General features: G+C 41.5%; 1 protein-coding gene across 4 annotated transcripts in view; it reads left to right on the plus strand.

Moving 5' to 3' along the window:
• Nucleotides 1-10,776, plus strand: part of BAZ2A (bromodomain adjacent to zinc finger domain 2A) — an 82,513-nt gene extending 71,737 nt beyond the window's left edge. For 2 of the 4 annotated variants that reach the window (XM_044287293.1, XM_044287294.1), the window contains exons 22-29: nt 6-161; nt 289-449; nt 1,185-1,477; nt 1,574-1,706; nt 1,787-1,933; nt 2,697-2,902; nt 5,563-5,706; nt 5,969-10,776. In XM_044287293.1, coding sequence (XP_044143228.1) covers nt 6-161; nt 289-449; nt 1,185-1,477; nt 1,574-1,706; nt 1,787-1,933; nt 2,697-2,902; nt 5,563-5,706; nt 5,969-6,137 — 1,409 coding nt within the window. In that variant the 3' untranslated portion in view covers nt 6,138-10,776. The remainder of the gene's footprint in view (nt 1-5; nt 162-288; nt 450-1,184; nt 1,478-1,573; nt 1,707-1,786; nt 1,934-2,696; nt 2,903-5,562; nt 5,707-5,968) is intronic. The other 2 variants (XM_044287295.1, XM_044287296.1) reach the window with 1 other exon arrangement.
• Nucleotides 10,777-12,326: the final 1,550 nt, after the last annotated feature.

Consider the following 12,326-nt stretch of genomic DNA (forward strand, 5'->3'; position numbering starts at 1 on the left):
TACAGATATGAAAAATGCTTGGTGGTGGATAAAGGACCCAGTTGTGCTGGAATCCTTGCTGAAAGCTCTTCATCCACGAGGTATACGTGAAAAATCCTTGCACAAACCTCTCACAAAGCATCTTGCGCACCTCAAGGAGATGTGCACGAGGCCAATCACTGGTAAGAGGTTTTTTTATTTTTTTTATTTAAAAATATGAAATTGTTTCTGTGCATTATGAATGTATACTTTAATGACAAAGTGGTGGTTGTGCTAACTTGTATTTGTACCATGTGTCTGTGCACCTAGATGCACTCTTTCAGTTCAAACCCACTGAAGGCCACCCTGTGAGCCAAGAAACACTGGACAAATGGTCAGTTGAGCAGCGGACATTCCAGGTGGATATCTCTGTTCTACAGCGGGTGGAAGACTTGGAACAGAGGGTCATGATGTCAGATTTGCAGCTGCGGGTCAGTCCCATTCATTTTCTTCTCTAATTTACTGAGCTTGTTTTATTTCAGACGAGCATTGTCAGACTAGTCTCGCAGGTTGTAGAAAACAATGTGTCTGATGGTTTTAAAGGGAACCAGTCACCAGGATTTTGGGTATAGAGCTGAGGACATGGGTTGCTAGATGGCCGCTAGCACACCCGCAATACCCAGTCCCCATAGCTCTGTGTGCTTTTATTGTGTCAAAAAACCGATTTGATTCATATGCAAATTAAATTAGATGGGTCCTGTATGTGAGATGTCTCGGGGACACGACTCATCTCGGGGACAGGACTCGTATCAAATCGTTTTTTTTGCACAATAAAAGCACACAGAGCTATGGGGACTGGGGTTGCTAGATGGCCGCTAGCACATCCGCAATACCATGTCCTCAGCTCTATACACAAAATCCCGGTGACAGGTTCCCTTTAAAGCAACTCTCCAGGGGCGCCCCCTTACTAAGGTTTATTTGCCTCTACACATTCAAAGGGGAGGAAGAGAGCGGCAGCCTCAATATTGAGACAGGAGGTGTCTCCGACTACCTCATAGTCCCTGTAGACACTGTACCTAAGCTGTAGTCACAGATCGTAGATCTACTCTGGTGGAACTGAGCGAAAAAATTGCCAAGGAGCAAAATAAATAGATAGTCGTCGCTTGTATGTAGTGACATATATATTGCTTTTGATCTCCTGACTGGACATTCATAACCGTCCTTAGCCTTCATATCTTTTACAGGGCTGGACCCCTCCTGGGTTAGACTCTATTCGGAGTGACCTAAAATACTATGAGCACAAAGTGGAAGCATCAGATGATATTTTAGCAAAAGTGAAAAGAGAAGGCCGAGCACACAGGGAGCCAGATAATCCATTAGACATAGCTGTGCTGCGGCTTCTGGACCTGGAACAGAATGTGGAAAGAAGATACCTGAAGGAACCACTGTGGATACTGAGCGAGGTGCAGCATGAGAAGATTGTCATCACTGACCCAGAGACATCAACTACCACTGAAACGTAAGAGCAGGAATCCTATTGTCTCTTAATTTTTCCTTTTCACTTAACACATAAATAATGTACCGAATCTGTACAACTTCTTTCCGTCTGTGGCAGTCAGTACAGCATTACATCGCGTCTTCGTTTGTGGCACCAAACAGTGGATCGATGCCGAAATTCGGCTCAGCTCTCCCTTTGTCTGCAGCAGCTTGAGAAGTCCTTAGCTTGGGAGCGTTCCGTTAATAAAGTGGTAAGAGACCGAGGGCACCCCTACAGTTACTGTTTAATATCTTGTACTATATGGTTTAATGAACTCTACCATTCTTACAGACTTGCATTTATTGTCGAAAAGGTGACAATGATGACTGCTTGCTGCTGTGTGATAGTTGTGATCGCGGCTGCCACACTTATTGCCATCGACCTCCGATAACGGACATTCCAGAAGGAGACTGGTTTTGTCCCAACTGTATCTCTTTGGTAAGTGATTTGCATTTTCGCCATGGAGGCATACCACGTGGCTGCTATAGGTCTTGGGGGGAGGGGGGCCTGGCACTGAACTTTTGTTCCTAACATAAATCCATAGCATTTTCTGGCAGCCACCACTAGGGTAAGCTTAGAGCCCAGAGATTTTTACAGCTTCCATTAAGTTCAATGGAAACGGAATACCTATCTACTGAGCTCCCCCTACTGGTGGCTGCAGTCAAACAATTTCTCGTTAATGGCATTGGGGACAAAGTACCATGGGTATATGCCCAGCTACCACTAGGAGGCACTAGATATCAAAAAGATTCATCATGTATTATATAAAGGGAAGCAGAGGATTTTGAGTTGTTTGGGCAAGATTTATCCATGTGTTTATGCCAGTTGTCTGGTGTAAATACTTTGAGAAATAAGTTGTTCAGAAAGAGTTCCATATTTAGAAAGCACCTGTTCCATTTTTTCCCCCCGGGAAGTAGAAGTAGACGTATAAGTCGGGTTAAGCTGGTGAGGCAGAGTGCAAGGCAGAATCCGCTGCAGAAATGACCTGCTGCACCTGGCTTTAGCGCAAAGCTGTTAAGTCATATGATTGACAGCAGAGTGAAGCAACACTGCTGTCTGTTACCCAGGGCAACCAGTAAAGCAGGTATGCATATGAAAGGCGTAAATGTAATTAATATCTGTACAAAAAAGTGTTTTGCTTGCAAGTTGAAATTTTTGTTTTTACTGGTTTTGTGTAACTAAATATCATGTTTTTCTTTAGCAAGGAGAAAGCGAGTATCTACGACCCGGTGGCTCCTCAAAAAGATTCAAAAAAAGTGTGCAACGATATCAAGACAACAGTCCCTTGAAGCAGTCTCGTAGAAAAGAGCCATCAGCAGTCTCTCAACCTTCTCCAGCAGAAGCATCACTAGCAAAACGGAAACGAATTGGAACGCGAAGCCAGTGCCCTGATTTAACATTTTGCGAGTAAGTCACAGAGCTACTCTCAATCGTATCATCATGATGGACCACGGAAAACCATTTTGCTCTGATACCATCAGTCAGTCATATTGATGAGGTGTTCAGGAGTTTGAGTTTTTACTAATGTCTAGAAAAATTGGTGGGGTAGTAGTATGGGTCGTATTGTAGAGCTCACTGACTTTAAACTTGGCATTGGCTAAGGATGCCACCTTCGCCACAAATCAGTTTGTGAAATTTCTGATCTGCTAGAGCTGCTTGTGTTAGCTGTAAGTGCTAATATTGTGAAGTGGAAGTGTCTAGAACAGTGGTGGTGAACCTATGGCATGGGTGCCGGAGGGGGCACCCAGAGTCTCACCCCCTGGATAAAGTCTATGGTGTACCAATATGCTGTAGACTTCTCCTGCCATTCATCAGCACAGGCGCACTATGAACAGCACACTGAACGCAGGCAGGCTATTATAGCTAAATGATAAAGTACATGGAAGATATACTATACTGGACTGTGGTATTCAGGTTACATACGTGTTGGCACTTTGCGATAAATAAGTGGGTTGTAGGGTTGCAGTTTGGGCACTCGGTCTATAAAAGGTTCACCATCACTGGTCTAGAACAACAGCTCAGCCTTAAATGGTAGACCACTCTCTCCAAACCTCTTGTGGAAGTAGCATCAGCACAAGTGCAAGATCACCCTGTGCAATTCTAGTCATTGGCTGGAGTTGTATAAAGCACACCTCTACTGGACCAGAGCGCTGAAACTGTGTGATGAATCACATTTCAGTGGCAGTTTTTGCTATTGGTATATCGTGCCTACTGTATAATTTTGTGGAGGAGGGGATAATGGTCTGGGTTTTGGCTAGGTCCCTTACTTTCAGTCAAGGGTAATGTTCCTTTCACGTAAATGGGACAATGCTACATTTTTCAGCACAGCTACTACTATATGTATAAACAGTGAAGAGGCAGGGGTGTCCAGTTGTCCCCCACTTATATTGATGGCTTGTCTTGAGGTTAGGTCTTCAATATTAAAATCCCAGACAACCCCTTTTATTGTTGCATAAGATGCACAAAGACACATTTTAGCCTTTTGTGGTGACACTCTGGAGAAGACCCTTGCCATGTTCATCATTGTACCCTTGTGCACAAGACAGGATCCCTAAAGACATGATTTAATGAGTTTGGTGTGGAGGAACTTGAGTCCTGACCTCAACCCCACTAGACACTTTTGAAACTAATTGGTACACTGACTGCAGGACCTTCTCATCCAGCCTCACCAATGCCCCTTTGTCCAAATGAGCACACATTCCCATAAGCACACTGAAAAGAGGGGGCAGACTGCAGGCCCATGACTAACATGCTCATATGAATGGAATGGTTGGCTTTTATTCTATTTATGACAGACCTGTTCAGACATCCCAGGGCACATATATTAACCCCTTTCAGGATGTATACAATTTAGGAAATTATATTTTTGTTTTTTCCAAGGGCCGTAATTATTTTTTTTTTTTCTTTTTTTTTTTTTGTAGTTTTGATGTTGGGGAACATTCAACTTTAAACATTAAAAAAAAATTTTCATGCAATTATTTTTGTAAGGTGACAAAAAAGGCAATTCTAGCATTGGTATTACATTTTAATGTCTTTCACCAAGCTTGAAAACGTTTAGAGTATCAAATATTATATTTTCATATTTTTACCATTTCTGGATGTGCCTATACCAATTATTTTTTAATTTTATTTTTATATGCGAAAGTTGTTTTTTTTTTGCAAACTTTTAATATTTTGGGTTTTTAATATTTAAAAAATGTGTAACCTATTTTTACTTGAAGCTGCGATCGTACTATTCACAGCAATGTCTCCGTATTACTACGAATAGTTATTTTTCCCAGCATTCTATTAAAGGGATCGTGCCAAGTTTTATAAGTTAATAACTAGCTGATTGCTAGGGGGCCGGACCCCCACTGATCCCATTCCCCCATTTTGATGGAGCAGAGGTCGAGCATGCACCCTGCTACTCCATTTATTCTCTCTGGGAGTTTCGAAGATAGCTGAGTGCTTGACTGGCTGGCCTATGGTCCTTCAGAAGGCCCCTGGCTGCCATAGCAAAGGATTGGCACCCTGTGGTTCTATTGCACAGGTGCCGTTCAGAGGACAGAGGGAGCACCCTCCCTGTATCTAACATCTAACTTCCCAGATGCTGCGGTTGGTATTGACCGTAGCATCTGAGGGGCTAAATACTTACCATATCTCTATCTCTAATCCTGGCCACTGGAGGTAGGTGTCGGCTGTGTAGTGCTGCTGATACCCACCTTGTATGGAGCAGGCATAGCCCATGAATCTGCTCCATACAATCCTAACATATCTAGGGCAGATGGTTAAGTCCAGGTGCGCGAAGGGGTTATGGTAAACTATAATAGAAATATTGGTTACAATTTGTGCAACGAAAATTATTTTCAACCATTTGGATGATTTTGGTCAGCCATAGCTAATTGCTAGCCATGCCATTTCATTTTGTATCATTGATATGCCTGTGTCTGCTGATGCTCTGGTGGTATAATATAATCTTGGCACTTTGAATGCCAGGTGACTTCCATTCTCTATCACCTAAAGAGTACAGTTGTAATGGCAGATAGTAGTGTAGGTGATAGTCTAATCACGTATATGTGTCTATTTAGAATCATCTTAATGGAGATGGAGTCGCATGACGATGCCTGGCCCTTCCTAGAACCTGTGAACCCACGCCTTGTTCCTGGATACAGGAAAATCATCAAAAACCCTATGGATTTTTCTACTATGCGGAACAAGTTGCTGAATGGAAGGTAAGTCTTCTAGAAGAATGCTCCTGATTGCCTTAAAGCGGTTGGCCTGTGAACTGTTATTGCCTTTCCACGTGATGGCAGATAAATGTATGATCTTTTGGGGTCTGGCAAACAAAAATAGATTTGGTTCTTTTCACATGAACAGCTTTGTCAGGTGAAATTATTACTCAATGCTTATTTAGGATCAGCTGATTTCCCATTGTGTGAGATGCATAGCATGCCCCAATCCTTTTATCACATCCTCCGTCTTTCTTGTCTCTAGATATTCCAGCTGTAAAGAATTTGCAGAAGATGCCGAGCTGGTGTTCAGTAATTGCCAACTCTTTAACGAGGATGACTCTGAAGTAGGGAAGGCCGGACTCGTTCTGAAAAAGTTCTACGAAAGCCGATGGGAGGAATTTAACCAAGAGCAAGAAAACAATTCCCTTTGAGACTAAAGCGCAGAATTTTTTTTAGCTCAACATTTGTATGTGCATTTCTGCAACACTGAAAAACGGGTTCATCTCTCTTGTTGTCCGTTTATCTTTCAAAGGTGCACACCCCCTCTTTGAAGGAAAATGATGGCAACTTAGGGTTTCATTCACTCGCTTTCTGGTGCCCTTGGGCCCCTTCTTCTAACCCAGTGTGTCCAAATTCCTTACCTTCCCTCGGTGTCTCTGAGGTGGAATTCTTTCACCAGGGCAGCCTTGCCTCAACTAGAAGTAGCTGTGCTCCAAGATTCCTCTGTGCCCAGCTCATCTTGGCTGCATCTTCATTCACATCTCAGTGTTAAGTATGCTTATGTAGACATGCCTACCGAGTGTCCATGTGTACATGAGCCAGTATGTTTAATATCTACTGAACTTGGATAATTCAGCTGAAATATGCACGTTTACATGTATTCCATTCCTACCTTTACATTAGCATAATGTGCAAAATGCATATATTTATACTGTACATGTATACATAGCCAATACCTTCACAGACAATGGGCACAAACTTACCTTATGATATACATCTTAGTTGTGTGCTTGAGTTGTTCATAAGCTCTCTTTTTTTTTTTTTTACACTTTCAGCATCTGCTCACTTCTGTCCTGAGGCCGGGTTTTTGACCCTTACATCGGGCACCAGGACCTACTCAATAGCAATAGTGATGTTGTGCATTTTGGTTTGGACCATAGATGAGGTATCTGTCCTATAGCGTGTGGTGTTGTATGGCCAGTATTCAGTGCACTAGCTCTGACAGAACAATAATTTTGTGTGCCCCAGGCTCCAACCAGGTTTTCTTCAATGTGCTGCTTCCTTTGGTTAATCACTGTTTATGTAAGCCATTTTTTGTTCCCATCATCTTTTGGCACTACCTCCTCCCATGCCAGTGGCTTTTATTATTTTTCTTGTTATTTGCCCCCTAATGTTTAGACTCAGAGGTACTAGCTATCACCTAGTAGAAGTACCTTTGGTCTTTATAGGCCTTAAGCACTACAGGGTTTCCAGAGGACACTTGCTACACTTTTTTTGTTTTTGTATTTTCTTCATTTGACTTTATAATACGTTGTGTAGAATTGATGTGACCTCTCAATTTTTATTTACTTTGTGTATTTATTTATCATGGTGTCTGTTGTATAGCCATTTGCTTTTAGTATTTAATATCTTGACTGTTTGAACATTTTTCAGAGAACCAATCCCCTGAAGACTATTTTTTACGAATAAGTGTTGTAACAGTCTGTTTTATACCTTCACCCTGATGGTGACTATTGGCATTTGTTTTTAGTTTTAGTTCATTCGTTTCCTCAGAAGAATCGAGTGGTTCATCTTTTGGCTGGAATGTTTCAGAAACTGATTTACAACAATTAATACTCCACTGCTTTACTGAGGTCTCTTGTCTTTCCAAGACCATAGTACAGGACCATTGTGTAGATTGAAGGAGAGTATTTAATGTTGCTTCTTCTTTTAATTTCATGAGGTCTGTCCAGAGTTATTATGGATCATGGATCCATCCGCTAATCCAGTTCTTTCTGTAAATGCTGCAGTGAGTATAGGTATATACATAACACTTGGCATATGTATAGAAGTGTAAACCAGAGTAGATTTGTGCGGTCTGGTTCAGTCAGCCCCTTATAATTTATTTTGCATTGAAAGTTCATTTTACTTTTTCATGTTTTCTAGAGACAAATCTTCTCCTTCCATAATAGACACTGCAGTGCCAGCACATTTCACCCCATTCCTTTGATCCAAGTTCTGCCTACAAATATAGGGAGAGTGTATCATTCCCCTCCATGCCAGTTTTCTGGTGTAAAAATGTTGCAACATTTTAAATGCCATCGCGCCCTCGCCACTTTACTGAAAAGGAAGGGAGGCGTGAACCACTAGGCGTGAACCCTGGTATATTTATCATATTTTACGCCAGTTTTCTGACCTAAAAGAAGACCTGAAATCTACGCCATTTCCGAGTTGGCGTAGATGTCACTTTAGGCACACAGACAGCCGGAGGATGTGCCTAATTTATAACGAGGCCTGTACTTCACCATAAATTAGGCCGATCCTCCGGCTCCACAGGGGATATCATAGACCAGCTTAAAATCCCCCCCCCCAGAAATATATTTTGGCTTTTGATATCTACACATTTCAGTCTCGTCGTCTTCAGGTTCGTTTTGTATAGCTGATCTTGCACTTTATAAGGGTGATCTTTCCTAGCCGAACGTCACCAAAATCTCATTCACTAGAGGAAGCAAGTCTTAATCCCTTCACATCTGAAAGTCCAAGACTCGCACATGTTGCAATCTTACATCCTTTGGAACTGAACAATGTGGTCGAATCTTTTTGACTTGCTTTGAGTCCTGCAAGTAATAGGAACATCAATGGGATAGTGCAGTTGATATATGGAGCAATACTCGGCTGCAACCAGTGTGTTGCATTGTAAAGCAATAAACTATAATGTCCTATGCACTAAACCCAATAAAATTTAATCTTTTTACATCAAAGAGAAAATGATCCTCTGGAATTTGACACTGGATTATTCTTATTCCCTGTCGTGGGGATTGCGTTTGGTGTTTAGCTTGTTCCCTCATATATGAAATGTGTTCTGAGGCGGAACTGGGCGAGGGTAGATCTTTAGATGTATGCTGGCACTGCACTCAGATATTTTTATATGCAGGATATTCAAGATTTTTTTTTTTTGTTTTGTTTTTTGTATTGAGTAGTAGACAACAGACTTTAAAATGAATTTATAAAATGCAGACATATTTATTTTTCTCTAAATGACTGCCGTATCTTAAGTAATGTTAAAGCCTTTTTTGGTATATTTTCAGTACTTGAGTTTAATGTCTATTTTTTTTTTTTCTGGGAATTCATGCTACAAGCAGAAATGATCAGGTTAACCTTTATTAAAGCTGTCGTAATATGAAATTTGTATGTTACATAGCATGTTAGTACTCCTCTAACAAGGCTTTCGCTATACCATGCTTTAAAGTGAATGTCCACCTTTGAATGTCGTATTATTTTTTAGGTCTAAAGGGTCTTTCACATAGGTCAGTTTTCAGATGAAAGGAGTATTGGTTCGGCCTGATCATTACCCCGCATAAAAGGCCAGCCGATCAGCTAACAAAAACAAGCTCATTTGTTGGCTGTTCAATTCTTCTATGCTGACATAACAATGATCTTTTGTCGGCGGTACATATGCCTGTGTCAACGGGGTGCACTGCAGACATTAATGTAAACTGATGTGTGCACGAACTATCCCATCATTTGTGGCCGTTCGTAGTTACTTGTGCATGTGAAACTCCTTAAAAGAGCCCTCGCTTCTTGATATCATTGACTGGTGATCATTACCGGGCACGAATCTGCCCATGTGAAAGGACCCTAACATTAAGCTAATGTTGGAACTCCACTTTTAAGGCAAGATATTCATGACCAATTGCCAGCACCAGAAATAATACCATGGAGCCAGAAGCAGACGGCTCTGTCCACTCTGTAGTGACTGTGCTAACTTGGTACAGCTCAGCTACCATTCATGGGTGTATTTACTATGCAGTTACCACTAAGCTACTCCTGAGACAGGCAACCAGATTTTTTTCCTGCCACCGTATGGATCTATCAATAAATTAATTGGCAAAAAAATGTGGAGCTTTTTAGGTAAAAAAAAACAGACAATCACTTTAAGGTTGAAGGCAGCCTTTTGTTACAACTTGTGGTGTCAGTCTTTTTTGCCAAGCTGAAACCATCCCAAAAAGACATGGAATCAGTTTTAGTAGGAATTATTGTCCTATATGTCAATAGTTACATGGCAGCACTCTTATGAGTTTGGGTTCGTCCTCTGTTATGGAAGCATCCAATGTTTTGCTTTACCATCATGGCCGCTGTTAAGCCCTCCTCTTCCTGATGAACACATTATTTTATCACAAGCCCAATAATCATTGGCAAATGTGGGTATTTTTTATTCTTGCTGTGCATGGACCCTTTTTTTATCAACTTGACTGTCTGATACCGTAACTGAGCTCTGTCTGCTCTCTTTAATAATCCAGTTTGTAAGCTTGTGAGACGGATGCCCCAACGTTTCAGTGCAGTGTGTGTGTTTTTACAATTATGAGGGTTGCTGTGTTTAAGACACAGGCCACATTGACGGAAGGTATATGTATCAAAACTGGTAGCAGACATATACCCAAAATATGCTCAACAACATAATTCAAATTCAGAATAGGATAAACACAGGTTTAGTCGTTGCGACACTGAATGAGAGTATGAGTGTGGATCGTCTACCAGTGCGCTAAGCATCTCTGTATGACCGCATTCCACTTCAAGGCCAGTCCTGCAGATTATAAGGTGCTTGGACCCACACCAGGATTTACCCCACCAGCTCTCACATTCTCCTATATTATTTTTTATATATATATGTAACCAAACTGTGTTATAGTGACTTTTGATAAATGTACAGTTTTTCTGTGAATTTAAAATTATTTCTTTCTATATTTTTAGGACCAATCTCGTTTTTAAGAAATGAAACAAAAAAAAAAATTTAGAACTTCACGTTGTTGCACATGTGCTGTAGTGTGCCCTTTAGCAGCTGAAATGAAATAAAAATGTCATAGAAATAAATTTCTACCTGTGTTTTTCTTTTATACCTCGAAACAACACAAGCACAAACTCTGAATCGGTTTATAACAAGTTTCTATGTATTGTAAAACCATGTCCTATAGGTGCCATGTCTGATTTTTTTTTTTTTTTCTTCCTTGAACCTGAGGCAGCATCACTGGGCTTTGGATTCCAAACCAAGAAAGGGTAGAACCTACTAAAAGCCAGCAAGCAAACAAATGGCCACAAAAATCATTTATTGGTTGAGGTTTTGCTGCCTTGGACTAAAGGAAAAGAAAATTTCAGGAAAGCAAATTTTCCTGTCTCATAGTCCATGGCAATACTTGGATTTAGAGAACTTGAGAGAGGGAAGAATTCTTGCAAGACTGCATTTATGATTATTCTGCCAAAGGTCTAACACTCAGAAGATGGGACATCCAGCTTGCAGTGCTTCTAAAAGCTACGTGCGAAGACCCATGATGCTGTCTGCCAAATATATTGAAAAGGGACCAACAATTTTTGCCGAGGCAGCCGGTGTAGATCATGTATGAGCATGGACAAGATTAGGAATTGGGATGCTTTCTAACAAACAGTAAAATGAAATAAAACCCTTTGGTCTCCTACTGTAGTGAAGGAGGCTGTGCTAGCTGCTTTGCCCTTTCTGGCCTGTAAGGGTTTGACAAACAGTCTGTCAATTTGCCTAAAAGGTAAAGATCTCTCCAGGCAAATGCACATAGCTTTTTAAGTATCAAGTGGAAGAATGCCCAGTCTGTTTGTCATGATAATCAATGCTGGGAAGCAAGAAAGAAAGGTAATTTCATGGTTTACATTAGATAACCACGATACAAATTTAAAGTCATATTCAAAATGGTCTGTTGCCAGGCGTTTCAAACCAACAGCAAGATCTGACTGAGATAATTAAAGGGGTTTTCCGAGATTTTTATACTGATGACCTATCCTCTGGGTCATCAGTATCTGATCTGTTGGGTTGAACACCAGGGGCCCCCACCAATTAGCTGTTTGAGAAGGCAGTGGTGCTATTAAAGGGAATATGTCATCCGAAAATGACCTATTGTTTAAATCATGTTTTCTTGTTAATATTATTAGGGGGACACAGCACCATGGGTATACACCCAGCTCCCTCTCAGAGGCAACACTAGATAAAAAAAAAGTTGGCTCTGCCCAGGTGGTGTTTACCCTCTTCATCGTGGGTTTCCACTTTACTAGCACTCCCGGCAGGCTTGTACCTCACCAGTCACCCAGTCCCCCATTACTGCATCCGCATTGGGGTGCGGGTAATCCCACTTAGGTGCAAGTTTACAGAAGGGGTGATCCTGCGGTGCCCGAACATGTCGGATGGTCAGTATGCTCCCTAACCTGGTTAGAAACCCCTTCATCCCATCCATCGGGGTTCCCTCTGTCACCATCTGGCCCTTCTAGTCCCTGGTTATATCCCTCGGCCCCCATTCTACTTTAGCCCTCGGCTTCTGCCGGGACTAGGCAGCCCAGGTAACTGCTTCCTCTCTGGTCCCCAGTGACTCTGTGTAGGCCTATTTTTCACTAATTGGGGGGGC

Source organism: Bufo gargarizans, chromosome 3 (assembly GCF_014858855.1).
Source record: "Bufo gargarizans isolate SCDJY-AF-19 chromosome 3, ASM1485885v1, whole genome shotgun sequence".
Lineage (NCBI taxonomy): Eukaryota > Metazoa > Chordata > Amphibia > Anura > Bufonidae > Bufo > Bufo gargarizans.